General features: G+C 42.5%; 1 protein-coding gene across 6 annotated transcripts in view; it reads left to right on the forward strand.

Moving 5' to 3' along the window:
* Positions 1 to 17,978, forward strand: part of ankrd6b (ankyrin repeat domain 6b) — a 49,830-nt gene that overhangs the window by 21,505 nt on the left and 10,347 nt on the right. For 3 of the 6 annotated variants that reach the window (XM_067383581.1, XM_067383578.1, XM_067383580.1), the window contains 7 exons: positions 1,040 to 1,117; positions 2,167 to 2,265; positions 8,979 to 9,098; positions 9,294 to 9,461; positions 9,956 to 10,108; positions 10,499 to 10,612; positions 11,779 to 12,082. In XM_067383581.1, the coding sequence (XP_067239682.1) occupies positions 1,040 to 1,117; positions 2,167 to 2,265; positions 8,979 to 9,098; positions 9,294 to 9,461; positions 9,956 to 10,108; positions 10,499 to 10,612; positions 11,779 to 12,082 (1,036 nt within the window). Of the gene's footprint in view, positions 1 to 1,039; positions 1,118 to 2,166; positions 2,266 to 8,978; positions 9,099 to 9,293; positions 9,462 to 9,955; positions 10,109 to 10,498; positions 10,613 to 11,778; positions 12,083 to 12,682; positions 14,325 to 17,978 lie in introns of those variants that run through there. The other 3 variants (XM_067383579.1, XM_067383583.1, XM_067383582.1) reach the window with 2 other exon arrangements.

Genomic DNA, 17,978 nt, shown 5'->3' on the forward strand with positions numbered 1-17,978 from the left:
AAGTCAGCCTACAGGCTTTCATAGACAACCTAAGTCTCGTTTTTTAAGTTTCATTACAAGCTGTTTACACTTTGGCAATAAAGCAAATAATACATGAAAATTCTTACATATAGCCCCTTTAAGTATGTTCAATAGGAGCACATGCCAGCAATGCATTGGTCAAGCGTTTTCATACTTGCATAGAGTATGTTTCTGGCCTAAATATTTGCTGTGTTTCAATAAATTCCACAGTTGGGGCCAGACAACCTATTAGGCGACGTACTGTAGGTGGCCATCTAGCTCAGGGTTCCTCATATCCGGCCCTGGAGGATGACTCTTCTGCAGAGTTTAGCTAGTAACTCTGAAGACCTTGATTAGCTTGTTCAGGTGTGTTTGATTAAGGTTGAAACTAAACTCTGCAGGGCAGTGTCCCACCAGAACTGGATTTGAGAAACCCTGATCTAGGTCTTGAGTGGAATCGAGTTACCAACCCAATTTTAGGATATCTCCAACAAACTGCACCTTGTGCGGTCATTTTGCTCCAATAAGTAACATTTACTGTCACCTTCTCCAGAGTATCCACCTTATTTTTCAATGCAGAAGTAAGATATTTTCTGTGAATGTGCAAGACTTACGATTCATTAGCCACTATTGGTGAATTACTAGAAGAATAAGAGAGTGCAGTAAATGGTGAAACTATTTGCGCTACAAGCCAATTTGTTTATTAACAGTTTGTTTTTGTACAGGTAAAATAACTGGAAACCAATGACGCTGGAAGCTAGACACATTCATTTTACAAATGGCTTCACTCTCTTACAACAAAAATAAGGTGGATTGATACACTTGAATTGCATTTAAAGTTATTTTCATATCTTTGCAAAAAGGCTCACAGACTCAGACTCGTCCCCCAATAGTATCCACAGGACCTAGAGTGCCAAACGGGGGGGTATTGGCACTGCCCACAGTTATTGTAAACCATTTCTTGAGGAACATGGTTCTCTAGGTTGGCACTGTGTGAATATGTGCATGGTTCTTAGCTGTGTGTATGTTTTGGGTGAAGACAGGAGAAACGGCCCTCGATCAGGCTCGTGAAAATGATAATCCTGAAGTGGCACTGCTGCTCACCAAAGCCCCACAGGTAAGAAAACACACACATACTGAAGAGCAAATGATATGGTTGATTTTTAGTTGATTTTTTTTTCTTCTTTTTTTTCTTATATTTTTATTATTTGCTCAACAGCAAAAAAACAACAACATTCTAATTCTATTTTCATCGAGTTTCAAGTGGGATGTTTTAGGAAGGAATACATTATGAATTGCTCTTGCTCAGTGGTTGGTTGCACATGTGCACATCCTGCATGAATCAAATGTAGGAATTCCTATGCATTCACTCATCTTGAGCCAAAGGAGGATTTCAGTCCAGATTTAACCTGATGCAGAACAATATAAACATTTTTGAATTAAGAGGACAATTAGATTAGAGTGTTCAGTTGTAGGTCAGATGACCTATCAGATCAAAGATGTGATGTGAGCCAGATGATTACATAAGAATTGGTTAACAGGGTGAATTTGAAATACTTTAAAGCAGTAGTTCTCAAACTATTTTGGTCAGGCCCTCTCTTTAAACCTTTTTTGTATGCAGAGAGTTGAAAAATATTCAACTTTGAATAAAACAAAGAGAGCCAGAGCAAATACTTTACATTGTATCAACATTTTTATATTCTGAAACAAACTTCCAATCTTCCAAATCCGATACAATAGCAACAATTCCATGGATATTCTGTATCATAGCAACAAAAGAGTCTTAACTGAAAAAATGCAAGGCATTTTCAGAAAATCACCTGGTATTTTCAGCTGGCTAAAATGCTTTGGTGGACACACAGCCTTATTTCATTCTCTGAAACACACACACACACACACACACAAAAATATTTTTTAAGAATGTTTCAGCTGTTCATGAAATTGAATGGGGTCCAGAACAGCATCAGACCCCATCGATTTCAATTACATGGGCAAAAAACAACAACAAACAAACTCCTTTTGTGTTTTACTTGAAGAAGGTTGAGTAAATGATGACAAGTTGGGAGAACTATCCCTTTAACATGCAACAAATAACACTTTTTAAATGTAGATCTGTTAACAATTAAGACCAGCAACATTTGCCTTAATGTCTGTATTTGCATGCAGAGCTTCACTCGAGGACGCACTGTGAGGAAGAGGAGGGACAAGATGAAGACTGAGGGTCGAGCACAGTCAGTCCCTCGTGATGAGATGCTGCCGAGAAAGGTAGAGGAGCAAAACTACACACCCTCTCTCAGATACAATCAATACAGAATGAGCAACCATTCTAGAGACTGAATGTGATGCAAGCAATAATTAATGACAGAATGTTTAATAATTGAACATTTATACTCTCATGGTAATAAAACACTTCAGATGTGCATAACATTTTCAATAATTCAAAATTCAGATTGTTCCATGTGTATCTCAAGACTAGGGGGGCCTGCAAGATTTTATCTCAGGGTACGCACAGAACGAGCCCCCCCTCCCCCTCGATAAACTGAGCATTAAATCAATTATTGCTTTGATACCATACTTGTTGTGTTCTATTGTGCCGTGGTGGGAACAATCTAATGCTGTACAAATCCACTGTCTCTTTCAGACAGCGAATTGAAACACAAACATGCCTCCCCTCACTTACTTGTTTCATTTGATCTGGATTAAAGGTGCTAAAGAGGATCTTTTCATCGACTGAGAAACCAAAGACTGTTACTGAGTTTTTGAAATGAGCGCATGCGTAAGAACCCCTCTCCTCCTTTCGAGGGAACGCCTCCCAAAACTCGTGCACGAGTATTGGAACACGAGTGTTTACCACCAGCATTCACTGTGTCGTGTTAGTGGATTCATTATGTTGGACTCACCGCAGGTAACTCATAATCTGCAGTTGTTACTCCTGTCTCCGGACAAAAACATTGCATGTGGCGCCTGTGGAGTGTGGAAAGTTACTGGAGCGCGCAGCTGCGCTCGTCCATAACAAGGAATGTCACAGCAGTGACTGACAAGCCAGAGGGCCAATCGTTTATGCGATGATCGCATAAAGGATTGGCTGATGTTTTTAAGGCCCTACCTCGTGCACAGATGATGTATATTAATATTATTCCTTTCAGTGCACCTAATAAATATCCTTTTATCAGTTAGTAAAGACAGTTTCAAGTAATATTGCAAAAATGTATAAAACAAAACATCCTCTTTAGCACCTTGTAACAAAGTTCAATGTCAGGAAGGAAGAGGACAGGGTCAGCTTGACTACTGACTGCTTTATTTGGTTTTCAAAAATAACAAAACAGGTGTGCAGACAGGCACAAAACGGTCCAATACAAACATAAGCAACTCCAGCCAACAATTCCAGCATCCAGGGGGTAAGCAGTCAGTAGTCCTTCTCTCTCTCCGCCACTCCTGTTTCTCCTGGCGTTATATACTCTCTCCACGCCAATTACTGAAACAAGAAACAGGTGTTCGTCATTTGCATTTAACCCACTCACTCAACCGCTCGTCTCCTGCCTCTCTCTCCCGCTGCAGACTTCGCTGAACCACGCCCCCCTCGCCACATACCCCCACCGCCCGACTCAGGCCGGGGAGCCATCCGGCCTGCAGTGATCCGCGCGTTGGTATCCTTCATGCGGTGGAGCCACTGCAGGGGAGCGTGGTCCGAACAGAGGGTGAATTCCCGTCCCAGGAGATAATATCGGAGGGTGAGGACGGCCCATCTGATGGCAAGACACTCCTTTTCTATGGTGCTGTACTTAGTCTCTCTCTTTGAGAGCTTCCGACTAATGTACAGCACCGGCCGCTCCTCCCCCTCTATCTCCTGGGACAGGACCGCACCCAGCCCCCTGTCCGACGCGTCTGTCTGCAACAGAAATGGGAGAGAAAAATCAGGAGAGTGTAATAGCGGCCCGCCACATAAAGCAGCCTTCACTTGGGTAAAGGCCTGCTGGCACGGCTCCGTCCACTGGACCGTATCTGGCGCCTCCTTTTTAGTGAGATCAGTCAAAGGGCTGGTGAGGTCCGAATAATTAGGAACAAATCTCCTATAATATCCCGCCAGCCCCAGGAACTGTCTCACCTCCTTTTTGGTCTTGGGGCGCGGACAGGTCGCAACTGCTGCAGTCTTATCAATTTGGGGACGCACCTGTCCATGTCCCAAGTGGAAGCCCAGATATCTTACTTCCACACGCCCAATTGCACACTTCTTCGGGTTGGCCGTGAGCCCAGCTCCTCTCAGCGATCTCAGGATGGCCCTTAAATGCTGCATATGCCGCTGCCAGTCATGACTAAATATAATTATGTCATCTAAATAGGCTGCAGCATACGCAGCATGGGGCCGTAGAATCCTATCCATGAGACGCTGAAAGGTAGCCGGTGCCCCGAACAGCCCGAACGGAAGAGTGACAAATTGGTGTAATCCGAACGGCGTTGTGAAAGCTGTTTTTTCTTTAGATAACGGCGACAAGGGGATCTGCCAATATCCCTTTGTTAAGTCCAGTGTCGAATAAAATCGAGCTGTACCGAGCCGATCAAGCAGTTCGTCCACCCGTGGCATTGGATACGCGTCGAATTTCGACACAGCATTCACCTTGCGATAATCCACACAGAACCGAACCGAGCCGTCCGTCTTAGGAACTAAAACTATCGGGCTCGCCCAGTTACTGCTGGATTCTTCTATTACCCCCATGTCAAGCATTGCCTCTAATTCTGTCTGAACCACTTTTTTCTTGTGCTCAGGCAAGCGATACGGCCGGCTGCGAACTACCACGCCCGACTCTGTCTCGATATGGTGCTGAATCAGATTAGTACGGCCCGGTAGGGGGAGAACACGTCCGCAAATTCTGCTTGTAATTTAGTGAGATCAGTGAGCTGGGAGGGCGAGAGATGATCTCCTCCCGGAGCCAGCGCAAGAGATTGAGGTTTGGAAATCGCCTCTGGCCCAAGATCATCCTCTCCACCAATCACCATCGCCAGCATCACTGCCTCTGCCTCATTCCATTTTTTGAGGAGATTGAGGTGATATATCTGACGTGCCCCCTCCTATCAGACCGTATTACCTCATAATCGAGATCTCCGATTTGCCGTGTGACCTCAAATGGTCCTTGCCACTTTGCCAATAATTTAGAGCTTGACGTAGGGAGCAATACAAGCACTTTCTCTCCCGGTGTAAATTTTCGTAAATTAGTCCCCCTGTTATACAGCCGGCTCTGTTTGTCCTGGGCTTGTAACAAATTCTCCGTTGACAGCCGCCCCAAAGTGTGAAGTTTTGTTCTCAAGTCCATGACATACTGAATTTCGTTCTTACTTTGAGATGGTCCGTCCTCCCAAGTTTCTCTTAGAACATCCAAAACCCCGCGGGGCTGGCGTCCATAGAGAAGCTCGAAGGGGGAAAACCCCGTGGAGGCTTGCGGGACCTCTCGCACAGCGAACAACAGGGGTTCTAACCATTTATCCCAATTTTTGGCGTCCTCCTGAACGAATTTACGAATCATGGTTTTAAGCGTGCGATTAAAACGTTCGACCAGCCCGTCCGTTTGTGGGTGAAAGACGCTGGTACGGATCGTTTTAATGCCCAATAATTCATAAAGTTCGCGTAACGTACGTGACATAAACGCCGTGCCTTGATCGGTGAGGATTTCTTTTGGAATCCCCACCCGGGAGATTAAACTGAACAGTGCGTCCGCAACACTCTTAGCAGAAATGCTGCGGAGAGCCACTGCTTCAGGATATCGTGTTGCATAATCCACAATGACTAATGCAAAGCGATGTCCTCTAGATGATCGCTCTAATGGCCCGATGAGGTCCATACCAATTCTCTCGAAGGGGACCTGCATTAATGGAAGTGGGCGCAAAGGCGCTTTTGGGGTGGCCGGTGGATTCACCAGCTGACATTCACGACAAGACGCGCACCACCTGCGCACATTCTCATGAATGCCCGGCCAAAAAAATCGGGTCATGAGGCGATTTAGTGTTGTTGCCTGTCCTAAGTGTCCAGCCATAGGATTAGAATGAGCCGCCTGGAAAAGCATTTCCCGGCGGCTCTTTGGAACTAACAACTGGGTTGTATCTTCTTTTGTCTGGGTATCTTGGGTCACCCGATACAACCTATTTTTCACAACTGCAAAATATGGATAGGTAAGCGCGCGTCCAGGCTGGAGAGGCTGACCGTCGATGACTTGGACCTGTTCAAATGCACGTTTCAACGTCTCATTCTGAGACTGCTCCAGGGGAAAATCATCGCGCTCCGAGAGAATTATTCTCTCGATTTCACTCTGTTCCCCTGAAGCAGCACTCAGTGGTCCCCGATCAGTCTCTCCCGCCTGCACCCGCGCCTCCACATCCACCGCATTTTTCCCCCAAGAGGCATCCGTGCATAAATAACCCAATAATTCAGAAAAATGCTGGCCAATTTGTTCCCAGAATTAACGGATGCCGGAGGTGCGAATTAACTGCCACCTCAACACTATGTTTTTGTCCCCGGAATTGGATAATGACTGACACTACAGGATATTCCATTATATCCCCGTGCACACACCGCACCTTAACCACGCGGCTTGTATCCAATGCCCCGGATGAAATCAGGCTTTGATGGATCGAGGTTTGGTTACATCCTGAATCCACCAAAGCCTGATAGGTACCCCCCTTGATACTCACAGGTATTTGGTACCAGCCAGCTTGACCGGGGCAGCCTGCGGGGCGTCCGGGACCCGAACCATTGTCCCAACCTCCATCACCGGGCATTTATCTATGAAATGCTCCGGGTCCCCGCAACGCCAACAGGCCGGCCCAGACCTCCCCGCCGCCCCAGTGGCAGGGGGTGGGGTAAATGATTGGCGTGGAGAAAGCGGAGAAACAGGAGTGGGATCCCGTCCCGTGGAAACCAGTCCCGCCCTCCTGGGCGGGGCACGTGGAGTCCCGGACTGGCTCTGGTCAAACCCGCCCCGCCCCGGGGCGGGACACGCGGATATCCAGGCGGCCGTGACCTGGGTAAAGGGACAGGATGAGAGAGAGGGACAGAAGATGGAGAGGGAGAGAGAGAAGCAGATGAGAGGGGTTCGCCGACCCCGGGGCACGCCACCATATGGTCCTCCGCGAGATGGATGGCCGAGTCCAGCGACGTGGGGCGGTGGCACTGGACCCACTCGGCTGTCTTCTTCGGTAGCCGAGTGATAAACTGCTCCAGCACCACTCGATCGACGATCTTCTCCACTGTCGCTTCCCTCAGCCAACAGCCATTTGCGGCAGGAGTCCCGGAGCTGTTGGGCCATCACGAAGGGTCGGCCGGACTCAGCCAGCTCGAGCGAGCGGAAACGCTGTCGGTGTTCCTCAGGGCTCCGGCCGACCCGCTGGAGGATGGCCCTCTTCAGGTCGTCGAAGACCAGGAGATTCTGGACCGGAAGCTGCTGTGCCGCTATCTGGGACTCCCCGGAGAGCAGCGGGACCAGGCGCATCGGCCACTGGTCCCGCGGCCAGCCTGACAGCTCGGCCGTCTTTTCAAAAGGTCCAGGAATGCCTCCGGGTCGTCCGCAGATCCCATTTTGTTGAATGGCAGGTGGGCGGGCACAGCGCGATGTTCCGTGGCTTCCGGTCGAACCTCCCGGTCAATCCAGCTCCGGAACCTCTCGCGGTCCTCCTGCTGGGCTTGGACGATGAATTGAAAAGATCTTTCCTGATCTCTCCGCAAGTCCAGCAGGGCCTGATGTTGTTCCTGTTGTAGGCCCGCGAGGCTGCTGATAATCTCCGCAAATGGCGTTCCGGAGGACGATTGCATGGCGGCGGCTTTCCTCTCCCTTCCCGGGTTTCGGCACCAGTGTAACAAAGTTCAATGTCAGGAAGGAAGAGGACAGGGTCAGCTTGACTACTGACTGCTTTATTTGGTTTTCAAAAATAACAAAACAGGTGTGCAGACAGGCACAAAACGGTCCAATACAAACATAAGCAACTCCAGCCAACAATTCCAGCATCCAGGGGGTAAGCAGTCAGTAGTCCTTCTCTCTCTCCGCCACTCCTGTTTCTCCTGGCGTTATATACTCTCTCCACGCCAATTACTGAAACAAGAAACAGGTGTTCGTCATTTGCATTTAACCCACTCACTCAACCGCTCGTCTCCTGCCTCTCTCTCCCGCTGCAGACTTCGCTGAACCACGCCCCCCTCGCCACACACCTTTAATTGTTGGTGTTACAGAGCTTGAATATCGGCACATAATTTTACTAGTTTCAACAGATTTTGTGCTCACACTCAAAGTGCGTGCACATAAAACTGCCTCTCAAAACTAAATTGATTTATTTTTTGCTGCTTATTGTTCTTAAACAATCAAATACACACAAAATAATGTCAAAATGCCAGTCTTGGCGAGTATTCACATTAACATAGTTAGGTTTTAAGTGAACATAAAAGGTTGAGAAAGAAAACACATGTGTAACAGTATAATGGATCTGTGTGTCAGGTAAAGTGACAGCAGCCTAACATACCTACTGCCAAATTATGAGATAATATTAAAAATATCTATATCTGGCCAGTGAAAATGCTGAGTGGCAAGTAACTTAGGAAAACCACTAGCCACAGTGGCTGGTGAGTAAAACATTTAATGTCAAGCCCTGCTTGTAATGTTTAATCAAAATGCCCTAACTGGACCTTCTAGTGAAAATGACAGACTTTGCTCTGGTGATGTATGCAGGACATCATGTGCTCAAACCCCAAAAGTGCATGCTCACATTCATCTCCACCTCCACTTTTGAGTGCCACGCCCACACCTCAATATCCAATCAACAACCGATGCATAAAATCAAGTCCCAGCCCTACATTTTTCCTTTATCATCACAGTTATGTTTCATTACAATAAATTTGTAGTACTCTCAGTTCTGTTTAACACATTTCACCATGTTTAAATCCAGTCTGTAGATTTTGCTGGTCATTGTAAATGGTGTGACTTACTTCTGTGTTTGTGTAGGACAGTGTATCTCCAGCCAATGATACTCACGGCAGTGACAGTTCTCTCCGCCAGAATGACAATGTGTTTGGCACAGAGGCATGTGCAAACAAAAACATCAACAAGAAAATCAAAGAGAGGGTACATCATGTTTGCATTTTCGCAATTAAGAAATAATGTATAATGAACTGAATATATTACATGTGAAGTGGAGTGTCTGGGCTATTGATTGACTCCCAACAAGCACCGCTTCCATTGACTGTTTTCTCACATTAAACAGCTCCCTACATTCTAATATTTTATGGATTCTGTACTGTTTTTGTTTTGTTTTTTCAGCTGTCACCATCAGATGCCCTCATTCGAAGACAAAATAAACACAGCGATCATAAGAAGAAGAGTAAAACAGAGAGATCATGTCCATCAGCTCCTCCTCCTCCTCCTCATAACTACAAGGCGTACCAGCTCTATACTCTCTACAGAGACAAAGATGGCAAGATCATGCAGGCAAGGAACCAAAACGGTTTCACAATCAGATTAAACTCATTCATTTCTCTATTAGCACTCCACTGAAAACTTTTAATAGTTAGGCTGTCAAAGAACCTTTAGAGTATATTTGTATGTTTGGGTTACACATATTTATGGACTATTCTCCTATTGAGGACTATCAAACTAATATTAAATTACAATCATACATCCTAAGAGCTGTTAATAGATTACAATAATTAAGGGTGTTCACTCTCCTAAAAATGACCTATTTTGATTTTTCAGCCATTTGTTTTGTGTGTGTGTATATAAGCAATGGGTTTAAAGAAAAATAAAAACTTTACAAACTATAATCACTGGCTTCTGGCAATGGCCGTATGTGAGTTCGTGACCTCTGACCCTGTCAGCAAGCCCCAAGACTTATCCAACATTTTTTCCAAAAAGTGAAAAATAGCAAATATCTCATGCAGTAAATGGTTTGATTTTCTCTTTTCTATGTGTTATTTCTATTAAAGGCCCCATTGAATGGCTGCAGGTGTGAGCCTCTCATTAATAAACTGGAGAATCAACTCATGGCAACTAAAGAGGAAATGCAGTCAGAGATTCACACTGTACAAGAGCTTATGAACAGCAAGATGGGGCAACTGGACCGCAAGAACAAACATCAGGTGCATACAGCCTAGACAAAACATCTCATGACCTACCAACATAAACATCTAATAATCCATGTGTCCTCCAAGAAAAGTAAATATCAGTGCAAGGCCACTGGTCCAATTCACATGAAATTTGCAGTGTATCAGTCCCTCATGAAAATTTGTTAAAACATTTCCCAGATACAAGCTAATTAACTTTTTGGCTGTGGCCTATATTGACTTGTTGAACCATATCTGAAAAGACGTAGCCAACTTCAGCAGCCCATAATTTCAATTGTTAATGGCCAATCATCATGCTTGCACCTATATTCAACAGTTCAAACTTTTATCAGACAATTTATTTAAATGTTTAATTTATGTAGCCTATAATGTTTTTGGGGTTGATTATTATGTGTTGATTTTCAGATCAGAGCTCTAGATAAGATCACTCTAGAGAGAGTGTCTGCTGAGAGGATTGAATGTTTACATCGAATTGATAAGAGAGCCATACAGGAACGCTTGGAAGGAGAGAAAAGACAGGTAATATTCACCAAAAACTTTATATGCAGACATCACATTTGCATAAACCATTTTAAAGCAAGTTTTACATGCTTTAAAAGCATAGAATCAAAGACTTAGATATACCAAGATGGTGCGCTCATATTGACATCACTATGAATGGGGAAAGTGCAATACAATGTGGTGGAATAAAAGATCCAATTGGTAAAGTCATCGGCTGAGTCCGAAATCCCACACTCTCTTGAGTAGGTACTTATTTTGAACAAGTAATTACTTCATGGCTGCTAAAAAAGTATGTTCTGTGTAGTACAAATTTGTGCAGTATGAATGTAATCTGGATGTACTGCATTCGCCATGCTGTCATTATCACGTGACCTACCAGTGTCAGTTGTGTCGTTTCACTGCCATTCACAAATTCTCTCCCGTGGCTTCGTGGGATAGTAAAATGTCCATCGTATGCACACTTCAGAATCTCACCAGAAGTAGTAGGTCATCTGGGTACTTTTTGCCTACTCTTTTATGAGTACTGTGAATTTCAACATACTTCTTTTGTCACATACTGTTTTCACCTACTATGTAATAGGGAAGTATTTGATTTCAGATGCAGCCATAGTGTCACTGCAGCTGCCATTAAAAGATGTGTGTTTAGGACTGCATCAACAGTAATATAAACTTTAAGAAACAACATTTATGGAACAGTTCATGTCAGATTTTGTTGCCGATTCGAAAGATGTTATTCAAATGTGAGTTTGGCAAGCAGTTTTTGAGATTCCAGGATTCCCCATTCAAGTAAATAGGACTTGGTCTTGGATGCCGGAAATAGCTGCCCAGAGGCGTTGCAAATATAGAAGCCAAGTGAATAGACTTTCCTTGAAAGGCACTTTGATGTAATGGTTTTTGTCTTTGTCTAGATGTAAAAGGAACAATATCTGGCTTTTAAGTGGTCTGGTTCATTTTGGGGCTTGGCGATACAGCTAATAATCTGGAGATGTTTCTGCCCTGTAATGATATTTGATGTATTTCTCAGATATGTGGAGATTAATTATAAGTGACTGAATGAATCGGTCAAATAGCAGCATGTAAATATCAAATCTTACATTGATTCTAGTTTTCATTGTGATGCATTTTCTTGTCAGTCTTAAAATATATTAGCATAGGCTGATTTATTCCATCTCTCTGTTTGTAAGCAGGCTTCAGTGGTCAGCGATCTCAAGAACTGGTGCCTTTCTAAGATCCAAAGTTTGGAGACGCGTCTCTCTGGCGATCGCTGCAACACCAAGTTGCGACGCTCCTCATCCCTCACCGACACACTTTCAGATTGGGATCCCCATTCCCACACAGCTGTACCGGACACATCCGGAGGCAGAGCACGTTACTCTCCATCAACAAACCAACCCGAGGTAAAAGATGGAAGAGAGACTGCAGCAGCGACCATGTGTCCTGAAGATGGATCTGCCGGTTACTATGTGATCGAGGTGGACGTCTCACCAGGTATGACACTCTGACTGAACAATCACGCACACACACACACACACACATATTCAACTGTTTCTTTTGCTTTTACACACAGATGAGCAAAACAGATTTTCTGGCTCGTCTCACATAGACAGAGCAACATGCAGCATTAATGGTTTTTCTGTGTTTGTCCTCATTCAGGTAAAAGCTTATGTAAGTGTTATATAATATAAATATGTGACGTAGGGTTATTAGAGGTAAAATATACAACGCAGAACATCTTTACACACATTGGAGGGATATAGCAAACAATATTTATTTCTTAAATGATGTATTTTTCATGTATTATTAGACATACAGTATAAATACATCAAAAACTGTTGCAAATGTTGAAATTAAATTTCAGCATAAATGAATAAGGAACAAAATGTATCTAACTATGTCATGTATCACCACAGGACATGTCAACTATCCATATAACAGAACTTGAGATGTTTTTAGTGTCTAGGAGGTTTTCTCTCCAATCTCTTTAAAAACGGGTTGAAGTAATTTCTCAAGGATATGCCATACATTAAAGAATACTATTATATGGCTCTTGCCGACGCTTTTTTCTTTATCTCTCGTATCTCACTGCAGACGGATGCGCTCTCTCTCGTTTCATTCCAACGCAGCTGCTGCCATCTTGTGCCTCAGTTATCAACTGTTAGTCTTGTTGCTAGAACATGTTCTGTACTTTGTAATGGATTATAAGATAATAAACAGGTAGGATTTTAAAATGGTTTCTTCAATCAATATTTAATATATGCATATCAAGTCAAGTCATCTTAACCTCATTGTTTCAAAGCAGCTTCACAGTGATAATAGGAAAAGTAATGGACAGAGATTGTTTTGGATTTACAGCAGCTCTAGGAAAAAGTTATTATCGAGCTAAAGTAACTTAGGGGCCGCTTAAATTACACCTTTTTAACTGAAAACAGAAGACTTTTAATGCGTTCTTGCCATTCATTTACGTGTTTAGTCTATAGTCTATATCTCTATATCTTTCTTTACAAAGTGACATTGCCAAATTACTTGTTTGGCCTGCATAATACAGAATTATTAGTGGTTTCCACAGATCCATGCGAATCGGAATAATTTTGATAATGTTTTATCTATACATAAGGAAAGGGAAGGAGGTTAGTTTAGTTGACACTTCAGGGCTGTGTTGTTGTTGGGTCTAGGCAGGCACAAGTCCTTAATTTCCTCTGGATATGGCCTGGATTTGGCATATTATTGTAAATCTCGGGATAAACAGAGACTCATTTGTGTAGACGCCATTTTTCTTATGATGTAAAGAGTACATCAGGTGTTTTGGGAAGTGTTCCTGATTCCGGCTGACCTAATTAATGCAGCCTAACAATTTACATGATTTGAATTATAGAAGTAGATTGTGTAGTAGTAGAATGTGTTATGTGAATGCCCGGTTTAAGAGATGTGCTTTTTGTCTAGATTTAAATTGACAGAGTGTGTTTGCTTTCCGAACAATGCAAGTAAGACTGTTCTAAAATTAAGGTGCTAAATAGGAAAAGGACTTACTGCCTGCGGTTGATTTTTGATATTTTAGGTATTATCAACTAGCCAGAATTTTTAGATTGCAATAGACGTGTTGGACTATAATGCATTAAGAGCTCGCTCAAGTACCGGGGAGCTAAACCATTTAGAGCCTTGTATGTAATTAGCAAGATTTTAAAATGTATACCTTGTTTAATAGGGAGCCAATGCAGTGTTGACAGAACCGGGCTAATATGGTCATACTTCCTGGTTCTAGTAAGAACTCTAAGTAGCTGCTGCGTTTTGGACCAGCTAGAGTTTGTTTATTAGGCGTGCAGGGCAACCACCCAGTAAAGCATTACAATAATCTAACCTTGAGGTCATGAACTAACTGTTCCGCATTTGTCATTGAGAGCATATGTCGTAATTTAGATATATTTTTATGTATGTGGTGAAAATCCATCAAGTAGGTGATACAACTGAACATGATCACTTAATAGTCCATCTTGCTTAGTTTGTCTTAGGCTCTTTTTCTTTGAGGAAGCTTTGCATTTAATAAGATAATAAAATTATAACTCTAATTTTAATTTTAACTTTAATTTGAACTTTGAATCAATACACCGCATTCCAAATTATTATGCAAGTGACATATCAGTAAGATTTCAGTAGAATAAACATTCAGATTTTATTTTTTCTAAGAAAATGTATGTTTGTTTATTTATCCATGTCTGGTATCAATCTCAGACAAAATAATTTGCCAGGTCTATGGAAACCCTACTTAGAGGTTGTTCCACATTATTAAGCAAGTCACAGTTCTCATGCCATTTGGAGAGGAAGAAAGATCTTTCTGAAAATGAAAAGCATGAAATGGTCCAATGTTGTGCAAAAGACATGAAAACAACTAATATTTTGTGAAACTGAATCGAGATTATCAAATTATCATAAGATTTGTAAGTGATTTAGAGCACAGCAGAACTCGGTCAGATAAAGCCTTAATGAAAGTTCCTGTCAAAAAAAAGAATTGTATTAAAAGGGCAGATATAAAAAAACCAGTGTTGAGCAGCAAACAGGTATTTGAAGCTGCTGGTGTCTCTGGAGTATCAAGATGCTCGCCATGCAGGCTGGCAGTTGTGCATAAAGATGCATTTCAGCCACTCCAAACCAAACCTCACAAAGAGAAACATTTACAGTGGGTGTAGAAATACATTTTCAAACAGTTTTATTGCTGTGGGTTTTTTTTTTTATAGCATGGGATAGTGCATAGTGCATTGTATTTCAGAAGGCACTATCCTCCTTTTTATATCGCAGCTGAAAATGGCCAGTTATGAACTTCACATATCTTGCAAAAGTAATTTTAATACCCTCAGAGACCCTAAAGGGACCTTCCATCTCAATTCCCAGTATTTCAGCCCAAATCATCACCCACCAGCTCCTTGCTGACATCGCAGTCTTGTTGGAACGTGGTGGCCATTCACCAACCATCCAGAAATCCATCCGTTTAGACCATCTATTGTAGCACAGCATTAGTCAGTGAATAAAACTATTTAAAAAATGAGTCTTCATGTATTTCTACACCCACTGTTAATGTTTCTCTTTGTGAGGTTTGGTTAGTGGTTTCTAAAATGCATCTTTACGCACAACTGCCAGCCTGCATGGAGAGCTTCTTGAGACTCCAGAGACACCAGCAGCTTCAAATACCTGTTTGCTGCTCAACACTGGCTTTTTTTATAGCTGCCCTTTTAATACAATTAATTTTTTTGAAAGGAACTTTCCTTAATAAGCCTTTATCTGACCGAGTTCTGCTGTGCTCTAAATCACGCACAAATCTTAAAATTTGATAATCTCCATTCAGTTTTCACACAATATTAGTTGTTTTCATGCCTTTTGCACAACATTGCACCATTTCATGCTTTTCATCTTCAGAAAGATCTTTCTTTGTCCCCATATTTCATGAGAACTGTGACTTGCTTAATAATGTGGAACAACCTCTAAGTAGGGTTTCCATAGATCTGGCAAATTATTTTGTCTGAGATTGATACCAGTTATCTAAAAAGACATGGATAAATAAACAAACAAACATTTTCTTAGAAAAACTAAAATCTAAATGTTTATTCTACTGAAAACTTACTGATATGTCACTTGCATAATAATTTGGAACGCAGTGTATTTTGTTAAATTATTTGCAAAATTAACTCCTTTGGGGTGATACAAGACCATCTGCTTCACACAAATCAAAAACAACTAAATCAAAAAGAACCGAATAACAACCTTCAGAAAACTCTTACAGAACCAACTCATTTGGTTCTTTTTGAGTTGGACACAACTGCCTCAGTTACAGTTTTTTCCAATTGCTAACACACAATTTTTCAAACTAGTCTGGTTTTATCAAAACACTTAACACAATTCACAAAACCACACACCCAAACTGCAAAATACCTCATATATCCTGCAAAATGAAGCACTGCAACCGAAACTACACAGAGCATCATCAAAATCAAACTTTTGCATGAAATGGCACACACTTCATTCATATTACCAGATTTTTGCCTAACCACCTACACACCGTTGGGCATAATGAAAAGCACCCCCATCTTTAGTATGCTTTGCCATAATACTAAAATATGTATCAGATTGTTCACATGCACAGAAATATTTGCAGATACACACACATGCTGTTGCAACATTTTTATTTTTTTTCCTTCACTACAGTAAACAAGTCAGTACAACATAAGCACAGCAGATATATTTACATTGGACTGAACAAAAATATTCTTACAAAAAAAGTAAACTGAAAAAGAAAATTTCTGAAAAAAAAATATATTACAGTAAAAAAAACAAAACAAAAAAAAAAAAGGCAAGAAAAATAATTAGGCAGCATCTTGCCGCACAGCCGGGTCTGGCCACAACGCTCGTCAACATCACAGGCAATATCTTCCCTTGCCAGACATCGAGGGAAGAAGCGCCTTGAGTGCCTTATCCATCCCTGAATTGCACCCACATCAATCTCATCACATGCCTCTTCCATGGCCTGCACAAGAGGCATGCGCACAAAGGGCTGCCGGTCGTATACCTTCCACCGCCATGCCGAAAAGAATTCTTCTATGGGGTTCAGAAATGGTGAGTATGGTGGGAGGTATTGCACGAGAAATGTTGGGTGGTCAGCAAACCAGTTTTGGACTGGGGCTGCACGATGAAAGCTCACGTTGTCCCATACTACAACGTACCGGTTTCTTTGATGGTCTGCATCATTCATACGCTCTGGTGGTATGAGAATGTTGTGAAGTCTGTCCAGAAATGTGAGAATATGGGCTGTGTTGTATGGTCCAAGTTTGGCATGACGGTGGAGGACACCATGCATATTGGAGATGGCAGCGCACATTGTGATGTTCCCACCACGTTGGCCAGGAACATCTATAATGGCTCTGTGGCCAATGAGGTTTCTCCCTCTTCTTCTGGTCTTTGCTAGGTTGAACCCAGCCTCATCTATAAAGATGAACTCATGTGGGATTGCATGAGCATCCATTTCCAGTACTCCCTGAAAACAAAGAACAAAAAAAAAAAAAATCACTCAATATGGTGTTATCCAGTACACTGGGAAACAATGTTGTGTGTAGTGTACTGCAGTCAATATAGTACTTACATCCACATATGCTCGTCTGAACTCTTGGTTTCTTTGAGAGTTTCTCTCAAACGGCACCTTATAAAGTTGTTTCATTCTGATTTGGTTTCGCTTGAGAATGCGAGCCAATGTGGACAGACTAACTCGTTGAATGTTGTTGAATAAGGTGTTGTCTTGGATGATGTGGCTTTGAATTTCTCGTAATCTGATTTCATTATTTTCCAAAACCAAGTTTACAATGGCAGCTTCCTGTACCCCGGTGAACATTTGGCCCCTTCCTCCACCATGGTGTCGTCTCTCAGTCCTTTAGAAAAAATAAAATAAAAAATATATATAGGGCTTGGACAATGCAGCCTAAATATTTTCCCCCACAGTAGAGTACATTGTACAGGAAACTTGTACAGTTCATGAATGGCCGATGTCATACACTAAGTAAACAGGTGTCATCCAACTGATACACTATGACATGGGGTATACTACATGTGTACTACATGAAATTTTGGTTACATACCTGTTCTCCAGTCTAAAGGTCCGGATGACAGAGGCGACAGTAAAACGGCTCAAGTTTGGCTGCACTCTCTGTCCAAACTCACGCATTGTCAACCCATGGTTGATGACATGATCTACTAAGGTTGCTCTGATTTCATTTGAAAGTGTTTGTCTTCTTTGGCCATGAACTCCTCTACCTGCTCTACCCCTACCTCTCACTCTTCCTCCCCCTCTTATTCTCAACCTCCCTCTTCCTCTTCCTCTTCCTCTTCCTGTTCCTCTTCCTCTTCCTCT

This window comes from Chanodichthys erythropterus, chromosome 4 (genome assembly GCF_024489055.1).
Source record: "Chanodichthys erythropterus isolate Z2021 chromosome 4, ASM2448905v1, whole genome shotgun sequence".
NCBI classification, from domain to species: domain Eukaryota; kingdom Metazoa; phylum Chordata; class Actinopteri; order Cypriniformes; family Xenocyprididae; genus Chanodichthys; species Chanodichthys erythropterus.